This window comes from Atta cephalotes (genome assembly GCF_000143395.1).
Source record: "Atta cephalotes unplaced genomic scaffold scaffold00023, whole genome shotgun sequence".
Lineage (NCBI taxonomy): Eukaryota > Metazoa > Arthropoda > Insecta > Hymenoptera > Formicidae > Atta > Atta cephalotes.
Genome location: NW_012130087.1, coordinates 4,643,682 through 4,654,325, shown reverse-complemented (window position 1 = coordinate 4,654,325; position 10,644 = coordinate 4,643,682). Strand labels below are relative to the sequence as shown.

The 10,644-nt window shown below is 34.2% G+C and overlaps 1 protein-coding gene across 1 annotated transcript in view; it reads left to right on the top strand.

The window, feature by feature from the left end:
* The first annotated feature begins 255 nt into the window (after positions 1-255).
* The window catches only part of LOC105619950 (PWWP domain-containing protein 2A-like), a 12,297-nt gene continuing 1,908 nt past the window's right edge, over positions 256-10,644 (top strand). The window contains exons 1-4 of the mRNA XM_012201463.1: positions 256-416; positions 6,394-6,715; positions 7,567-7,792; positions 8,549-9,236. Of these exons, the coding sequence (XP_012056853.1) occupies positions 256-416; positions 6,394-6,715; positions 7,567-7,792; positions 8,549-9,236 (1,397 nt within the window). The remainder of the gene's footprint in view (positions 417-6,393; positions 6,716-7,566; positions 7,793-8,548; positions 9,237-10,644) is intronic.

Sequence of the window (10,644 nt, the reverse complement as noted above, 5' to 3'; positions counted from 1 at the left end):
CAGACAGACTGCGAGCGAGCGAGCGAGTAAGAAAGAAAAAGAAAGAGAGAGAAAGAAACAAGGGGCGGTGCGGCGCGGAGCGGCGCGGTGCACGAGACGACGACGGCGACGACAACGATACGAGACGAGCCGCTCGCTCCTCTCCGGTCGGCTCGGTCGTAGCGGAGCGAAGCGGAAAGCGCAAAGCCCACACCACACCACATACCACCAGCTTACTTGCACGCTCGCTCGCAATAACTTTAAACTCGAGGCAAGATGGCGGCCGCGGCGGCGGAGACCCCGTCCGCGCACCTCGCGCTCGCCACGGGCGACAAGATCCTCGTGACCGTCGAATCCGCGCTGCCCGACATCCTCGTGGTATCTTTCGTCCATGGCGCCAAGTGCTTCCAAGGTGCGCTGCTCGACGCCACTAAAAGGTAAGAATAAGGGAGAGAAAGAAAGAGAGTGAGAGAGAGAGAGAGAAAGAGATAAAAAGAGCGAGAGACAGAAAGAAAGAGCGAGAGAGAAAGAAGGAAAGAGAGAAAGAGTGAGAAAGAGCGATATGAAGGAAAGACCTCGTGTTGTGACCTATTCTTTTTTTTCTATTTTATTCCGCTTACTGAGAGCCTTTTGTTCTCTCATCGAACAGTGTTCAACCCCTGACTACCCTTCGGCTTTTAAAGAAAAAAATCTGGAAAAAAATCCTATTTATGGGTTCCACTAGTTAAACCAAAGATTTCCAATGGCTAGCATCCAAAACAGCTTGGGATTAGGTGATTCATCCATTTGGTCCTTTGAAGGTTTTGCAAGAAAATGATCATGATGTTTATGCTTCTACTTTATCACACTAACAATAAGTGTTGACAATTAAATTTGCTCAATCATTGCTCTTTAGAAGTTTTTCGTCTTGCCTTTCTGAAACCTGAAAACGTATGTCTTCGAAAATGAATCAGTTCTATAATAACTGTATAGGTACTTTAGAGATTGGTAGATTTGAAATTGGTTAAATAGTAATTAAGAGGTATTTTAGTTGCTATCTGTGAACAGAATGACGAATATATAATGGAATGTTCAACAGAAAAGTTGATGACTAAGTCCACTTACAGTTTGTTGAGATATGTGATGCATAAAAAAAAATACAATAAGATTGGAATCATGAATTCAAAAACGAATAGTCGGAAAATTTTGACTTTCAAAATCTTTCCATCGCCGCAAGTTCGTACTTTGGAACAAAGTGTCAATTGTTTCTTAAACCGGATATTAATGACTAGACTCTTTTGTGCCACTCTGTGATTATTTCTTTCAATATTGCATAAGCGTCTCGATATTTTAGAAGAGTTTTAAAAATTTGATGATATAAATTCTTGTATACTAGTAGATTCACATCATTTTTTCAAATTATAATATAATAATTTTGAGAAAAATTCATTGTTCAAAAAACAAACACTAACGATATTCTTTCGCGGGTTTGATTTTTTTTTATTTTGTTATAATGAAGATTCTAATGGAACAAACGACACGAAAGATTTGAAACTCTCAGATTTTTCGAATATCCAAACGTTTAAAGATACCTAAATCTCATAAATTGTACAGCTGCAAAAATTCTTTACAATGACTTTCATTTTCGAATTTGAGTATTCTGGTATTCTAGAATTGTCACACAAACTAAGATTAAAGTGTAAGAAAATAAGAATTAGGATAAAAAGCAAAATGATTTATCGATGTAATAATAATCGATGCAGATGATTGATGTTCCATTGCTACAAAAAATCCGGTTATCAGATATAACTTTCAGTTTTTGACGTAATCATTGGGATACAAGGATGTGATATTTTCAATTTCATAAAAGTTTATATTCAGATACCTGGAACAGACGCAATGTTTCCAATGTGGGCAGCGTCAGGATTCCAAGGAGTCTTGTTACATAATCGATCTAAAATTGGGCGGTTATACAAAAATATCATCAACTTTTTTGCGTAGCATTCTTGAAATGTAAGGATTTTTCTTTCAAGTCTAACTATGAAACGTTTCAAATCGTAAATTGAGAGGAAAATTTACTTTTTTGCAGCATAAGTATGTTTCTAAAAAAGTGGAGTAACACCAACTTTTCCAAAAATTTTATTTTTAACGAAACGTCGATTTATTATTTAGAAATAATCGGACTGTCGGTGCAAAAGATATATTAATTGTCTTTAAAACTTTAGGTTTTTTTTTTTAAAAAAGAGGCTTTCCCCTAATTCTTAGTTTGTTTTTGGAATTAATACCTCATTATAGCTCTTTCACTTTTTAAACGTCGTAGCCAGTCGAAGCTGAAAGCTGTAGATCGGAAGATTTGAGAATTTTAAATATATAATATAAATTCAAATATAAAGTATTAGAGGAATAATATTAAGATTCAAGATATTTTAATTATTACGATCCACAGGATTAAGTTGCTGGGAAGAAGTTGTGGAAGTGCCATCCGACGGCGCGCGATACCCGTCGGCTTCCACGATAGTGCACGAACTTACGTGCGAACTTGGCACGAAATATCTCATTTCCTCCGAGACGTAAATAGGTCCCGAAAGCTCCGATAATTTTGATAATTGATCTGTACTTTAAGGTAAACAGAAACGTAATATAACGAAGGTAATAGGAAACGTATGCGCGCGTGTCTCCTCCTGGCGCCAGCCGCAATGGGCGTGGAAGTCGTGAATTTCCTCAAATTTCACATGACTCGACTGTCGCTAAGTCGTCATATAAATGAGACATCCTCTACTACATGTTTTTTCTGCACTTATATATATGCGTATAATTACGTATACTCAATATCCCACGAGTCGCATGCTTTCTCTCCTAACGGATTCAAATCATGATGGAATTCTTTTCGACAATAACTGAAAAGAAGTTGATTACTGAAATTCTTTTCATGCGATAATGTTAATAAATAACGAGCAGTGGAATTTTCAATAAATTTCGATTAAATAAGAAGCTAACTTCGAAAAATAGGTGGATAAACATAACAAAAGTTTTGCTTCACCCAGTATATGCTAAAAAGACTTTACTGTGACTCATGATCTCGCATAGTAAACGCACCTTTGTAATATAGTCGTTGCTGACTTCTCTGACAGAGCAGTCATTTCGATTATTGGGAAATCAACTAAGTAGCTATTATACCAGTTGACCACTGTTGTTCCACTCATACGAGTTAATCCGCGAACTTATGAAAAGCGAGCTCCTATATATAGTCACGCCAATAACGCGTGGGAAATATACTTAAATTGAATTTACTTAAATATTATAACTACCAAGTTTGTCAAATGCAATTAATCAACTTAATAAATTTCATTATTAAAGTTTTATCATAATGCTGTTAAGGTTTATTGAACTTGATTATATATTATTACAACATGAATTTAAATTTTATCGAATCAATTAAATTCACTGAATGTTATAATTAAAATGGATATTAAACCGATTTGTTGAAAAACTATTACTTGGCGGGTAAACTCATTTTCATTCGACGTTATGTAATTATCCAATTTGTTGAATTTTATCTCGAGAATCGAAGTATAATTTCGATGATTTTGTAATCGTGCTGATCCCGATCGACGTCAATCATCCCGGACTTTTCGTTTGAGCGTACCCTATTTATCCGAATAGCAATTTTGCTCTTGCAATTGCTAGTTTTGTACATTCAAGCAGTTGTCGTTTTTCTCAGCGCATTTTTCTCAGAGGGCAACCGGGGTTAGCTGCCCCGTGAGTTCAGAACCGAGCTCATTGCTGTGGCCGAACAGCTGTTGCCCGTTTTCTTACCCCGCGCCCTAAGTTTTCTTGTTCAAGCCGAGCGGCCAATGGCCGCCCCGTGTCGCAATTGCACAACCATACCTAGCAGGGCTGTAAGTAAAATTGAAAGGGTCGTTTAAAGTTTGACTGATCACCGATACGTCCTAATTTAATTGCGTCGAAAAATTAATAATTTCAAAGTATCCAATGATTATTCTTATTACGTCGCTTATTTATTTTCCATTTGTTAATTTTTATACATTTATTGCGGTAAATGATATGATCCATTTTGGTGTTCAATTGATAATACATAAGATAGCAATTAGTTAGTATTTATTATATTTTTTATTTATAAATGATTTTTTTCACTTCAGTTATATTGTAATATATGTGAAAATGTACAGTTTTGTCAAGTTCGGCTAGATAAGAAAAGATAAGTAATCAAGAGAGTAAAGTTTCTGTTTACGGCCCTGAAAGCTAGTCGGGGCCACCGACCAACCAGGCCTGGCTTGTGTCACGTTGTGCACGACGGTATGGTGCGGTAGAGGTTCCCATATTTTTCCGCTATATGTATTATAATTCGATACTCTTCTGAATTTGTTTTTTTAAATTGGTAATAGAGGTATTTTTAAAGAATTTATCAAAGATATTGATGAAATATTCACATTCATCGAATAAAAAAGCGAATTTCTCAACAAAGATTTACGTTCAAGATTAATTCTTTTTCCCTTTCTAAAAAGACTATCGATATCAACATTAGCATCTCAAAGAATTTCTTGAAACATGCTCGAACGATAAAAGAAGAACTCCATAGATATTTATATCTGTTGTAAGATTAAGTTTTTTTTTTAAATAAAATATTAACATATTTTTTCATTAATTTAAAATAGACTTTATTTCAGCAGAATTTTTATTGAACTACGCGCTCCATTAAATCTACATTTAGGAAAGGTCGACTGCAAATCGATGACTGAATTAGTAGATGACAGTCCAAGGACATGAATTTATTAGTCTGGGGAACGGTTTATCGATCTATCCGACATCAAGTATATCAAAATACGTTCCAGCTGTACAGTTTACGTATAATCCAAGGTTGAGAACCTCCATTATAGTGGTCTCGTGTTCGTCAGGAACAAAGGGAATATCGTCGACGTCTCTGAGAACGCCACCATTTGCGGGTCGAAACTGCGGATGTGTGCGTGGACACAAAGCAGAGAAACAGCCACGTATACTATGCCGTAGTCCACGTTAACTGTCTGCTTTATTAACTTAAGAAATGAGCCAATTGTTATAGTTTTTAAATAAGATAAAACACAATTGAAAACATCAGGAAAAAAACAAATTAGAATCTAGTCTTGCGACAGGTTGAAGATAAATAGAATTTGACGTGAATTATTGAATAGAAGTTTATTATATTTAGATTACAGCTCGGTTAAAAATGTAAATTAAGTTTAGAGATTAGATAAGCTCACGTTACGAATTTAGAATTTGATGAGAGGAAGATTTAAATAATTTTAGGATTACAAATAGTAAAGTTCTGGCTACGCGGGATCTTTGCAGAGTGCTGTAAATTGGTAACAAATTGGATAACCAACGATTGTGAATAGACTCCTCAAATTTATCAGTTCCATTATAATCATTTTCACGTCATAGCGAATCTGCTGATTCCCAATATTCCCTCCCGGTCATTTTTCTTCCCCACACGCGGGCTGACTCGGAATTTCGAGGGTCTGCCTCGTATCGGGACCTAGAAAATATTAATGGATATACCGTCAGAGGCTGTCGCTCATTGTACGTGCCTCTCTCGAATCAATACCATGACATGGCCGCGTTGTCGGTGCACGGGAAGTCGACGAAGCATACCCGAAAGCGTTGCCCAATCTTTTGCCATTCTCATTTTACATTTCTATTGAAAGCTTTGGCGCAATGATCTAGCTCATTTGTCGACGAATGTAGGAAAATTGATCAAGAAATTGCTTAAAATCACGAGAAAATTTAGAAAATTTGATAAAATCGAAAAAAACGAAAACAAGTCATTTGTTATTTTCTATGTTCATACATCAATTAAAAACCTTTTCCGAGTCGAAAAAAATAAACATGAACATCAGTTAAGAATCAAAAGAATTAGCATTGTACCTAAGCATTTCTCATATAAAGAAACGTAAGAAAACTTCATTAATTCTTTATTGATTTATGTTTATGTAAGATGATACAAATGAATATCTGTCGCTTTAAAGTAAGTCAGTCCAATGAAATATATAGTTAGACAGTTTCGATAAATTCTCAAGATAGCAGCACGACACGGAAAAAATGGTTTTGCTAAAACATTAAAAAATTTAGATATAGGTCTGAAAGTAATTTAGTTAGATCATCAAAGTAGTTACGTAGAATGTTTAAACGTTGATAACAATGCTGCAAAAAATTTTAACATTTTAGCAATGCGAGTTTGAGCGTTTTATATAATTATTTTAATAGTCCAAACCAAATTATTTTTTCTAGTATGTAGAAAAATTTTTAGATATTTAACTAAAATCGTTCTTTTTGAAACGATGGAAATATTGATAAGGCATCACTATCTTTTTGAATAATTAGCTTAGATATCATTTAAATTTCTAGAACGTCGATTATAAGACTTCATTGTGTTCATAGGGGACTTCCTTGTGGTGTTCAACCCCCGGAATCGGTGCCAGATCCTGATGGCGATAAATTGGCGACGATCGCGGCGCGCTTCAGTTATTTCCAGGAAAAGAGGAACGTGCTGTCGTCGTCGGCGGCCACTGTCGTCGCCAAGGTCGACCTCCGCAGAAGCATCAATCCGCCCGCTAGATACAAAAACGCGAGGCCTACAGTGAGATTGAGGCCCCGCCAGGTACTCTGCAGTAAGTGCCGATCGATCTGCAACGAGAACAGTGAGAACGTTGACGTCAGCAGGAAGAGGAAGCATGAGGACGCGCAACAGCAATCGCAGCAGGTACTGTGAACGTAGCTTACTTAGGATCGTATATATTTTTACAGAATTATGTTTCTTCATCTCTTTTAGAAATTTAATATTAATAAGTAGTTAATTACTTATTTTGAATATTAAGTAATGGAAAGAACAATTTTGTTAAATATTTTATTTATTTAGATATAAATCTATTTTATTTATTTAGATACAAATCTAAAATAATTTTGTTGGATCATCAAAATAATTATGTGGGAAACTCAATACAATAAGGACAATGACCACAAAATTTCGATATTCTAGCAACCTAATTAAGTGTTCTACATGATTATTTAAATAATTCAATAAAATTATTTTCAGATCTGTATCTATTACCTAAATTTTTAGATACTTTAATAAAATCGATTTTTTTCTATATAAAAGCACCGTTCAGTGTTTCAAATACTTAAAATAAGTAATTTGCAATATTAAATTGGATTTTTGTAAGGAATAAAATGTTTCTTTTTAGAGAGTTATCTATGTTTTTAAAAAAATTTTAAAACAGAATATTTAATAAAGAGAAAAGTTTATATGTATTGTGTGTTATGTTGTCAATAATCTACAAATTTAAAAATATTTAAGAACAGAAGACTTGGAAGCCATAAACTGAAATTTATTTCTTTAAGAAACTTAAATTATAATCATTGATGTCAAAAATCTGATAGCATGAATTACATTAAAATCCTCTTGAGTTTTTAAGCTTCAATAAGAACTCTTTTTTCAACAACGTTAAACTCATTGAACTTTTAGAAACTTTATTGAAATTGCTGCTATAATTAACAAATATTTGACCTGAATCATCGCATAGAAGTTACTATTTTCTTTGCTGATTCTACCAGCTGATTCCGGGGTCCACGAGAAGAAGTGATCGACGTTGCGGTCAACCGCAGAAAACTCAGCGAACGTTGCTATCGGAATGCCGGACAGAAAGCACGATCCAAACAACGACGAAGACGAGTTCAAGTACCGACTCAAAGCTAGGAGCATCGTTGATCCCAAAACTGTCGAGATTGCAGCCCAATGAAATCAACAACGTGATACAAAGCCCCCCTGATCAATTATCTGGTACATTTTCACTGGAAAATTTAAGAACACGTTTAAACAAATTATAGATTACGTATATTATGATTTTATGCGAATTAACTGTATGAGAAAAAATAGTAAACTTTGAATTTATGTTTCTTTATGAACAATTTGCTTTTGTGATGTTTACTTTTTTCTTTTAGTTTTTTTGCCTTTACTCTTTTTAACAATCTAATGACGTCAAACAGTTAATTACTTGTTTTGTGTATGTAGAATCTTATAATTAGAGAGCATATATTATACCAATATGTTATACGCAGCAATTGAACTGAATTGAAAAGTTCGTCATATAAATGGAAATAGAGTCCAAATCTTGAGAATTAAATTTTTTATGATGTTTCATACATTTATTGCTACAAGTTTTAATATTTTTTTTTTTGTCATATTATATATTTGTATATACATAATATATATTATATATGTATATGTATATATATATATATATATATATATATAATATGTATATGTATATATATATATATATATTGTATAATAATTTAGCTGAAGCTTTTTTAAGCTGTTATTTTAATTTTGTAGGGCGAGATAATTTTTCAATTTTCGTAACATATATTTGTTCAAAGTTAAAGAAGATACATATTTTTAAGCCTTTGCGAAAATAATAAATGCTTGAAAAATTAGAAAATGTTTTTCGAACTAGAATTTTTAGATAAATAAAGGAGGCTTTAATTGGTAATATCTTAGTATGAACTCGTATCGAAGATTGAACCATTATTTCAGATAAGATGAAGGTCGCGGCGAGCGTGCAATCTTCACATTGGCCTGTAACAAATGAAGAGGAGATGTCCTTGAGGAACGTATTGACATCGCAAGAACGGGTAGAGTCCACTGCCGAATGCGACAATAATCCCTCAACGGCTTATTGCGCTACGCCGAGAAGACTTAGCAGTTCGTCGGTGGAGAGCGCGAAAATTCCCGAAGAGGAGGACAAGAAAACCTTCGCGGCTGCGGATTCGACGATGAGATTGAAAACTGGTAGAGTGCCGAGGAAGAAGCGTTCAGTAGGTTCGATGGAAGATCTTTGGGATGAATCAGTGTTTGAGGATCCTACAAGAATTGCCAGGACTACGCCGGTGATCAAAATCTCGTTTGGTGCGCAAGGCGAAGGAACTGTTCTTAAAATACCTGCGAAACCTCAGGATCCTGATGCATACGAACAGGAAACGGATGACGCTGATGACACTCAGCAAGAGAGAGATCCTCTGGAATTGTCTAGATCTTTTGGCGAATATTACGAGGGCGAAGAGGATGGGCAGGAACAGGTGGATCCTCAAAAGCAGGGCGGTGTGGTGAAAGATGCCAGCGCAAAGGCGGCAAAACGAGCTCTGAAGAAAGCTAAAAAAGAGGCTAGAAGAAAGATGTTGGGCGGAGTATCACCAGCGAGATCACCTTGTAATGGATCGCCGAGGTAAAAATAGATGAAAATTATATAAGATTCCAAAGAATCCGTGATTTGCTTGGTTGTGAATTTCATAATAATACTTTTAATCCTTTTTTATTATTTTTTTTATGGTAATACATATAGAGAGAGGTTGCCAATACTATTATATCACTTTATTCTTTGACATTATTTCTTAAACAAAAGTTAAAAATAAAACTTCTTTAAACAATACTATTTAAAAATTTGCAATAATTAAGTTTTCATAAAATAAGCAAAAATGAACATCTCACAAAGTGAGCCTCAAAACTGACGTAATAGACAGTAATGCTACATATTCTTATTTTTCTTTTTCAGTTATATATACAAATTATTTCAATTTATATATACAAAATACTTACAAGTTAATATATATGAGCATTTCTAGAATTCTTTCATTTCGATACACGGAAAAAATGGCCACATTTGCTATAACCAAAAGTCACTTATCAATATATTTTTGGTTATGAGAACTATAATATATACAGGGTATTTTAATCGATCACCTCAAATATCTCTTGAACAGCGCATTTTAAGGAAAAATATTTATTTATTTTAAGGAAAAATATTTCAGATAAAAGTTTTAGGACTTTGAGGGATACATAAGATGGTGCCATTGATTTGACCTTGGGTGGTATCGTCAAGGTCAGAGCAAGGTCACTTTTGTAAACGGAACCCCTCATTTTGTATTACGTATTCTTGTAGTTTACCTCGAGAGCTTTCCAAACACTATAATTAAGTTTTCATTAAGTACTTTTCTAATTATAAGGCTTGCAAGTTACAGCATCGCAGGCATTACTCAAGGCGCCCGATCGATAGCTAAATTTCTTGAATATTGCTTAGGATCATGGCCTAGACAACATTTGTCAAGATCAAGATCATTGCAGATTGTTCCTCCTATTTTTATTTTTGCACTAAAAATTCTACATAAAAATGAAAATAAGAGATACAATCTCCAATGACTTTGAATTTGACAAATGTTATTATTCAGAACATGATCCTGAACAACATTTAAAAGATTTTAAATCTTTTCGTCCCAAAACTTTTGTCTGAAACATTTTTCCTTAAAATGCACTGTTCAAGAAATATTTAAGGTGATCGATTAAAATGGGACACCCTGTTTATTATGATATCCGTAATATTGGCATATCTCAACGATTATGACTATAAAGATATGTCTATCTTACGGTTGTCACAACCAAATGTATTGATGGGCGAAAATTATCATTATTTCTGGTTGTGACAACTATATTTTTTTCTATGTATAAAAACGATTTTTGTTGATTTATATAACATATTTTATGTCTGTTCTATCCTATAATTTTTTTTAAGTTTCCATAAATATAAGAGCGCTTTCAGTCTCTGATAAGTATTTTTTTATACAAATGCTACAATAAAG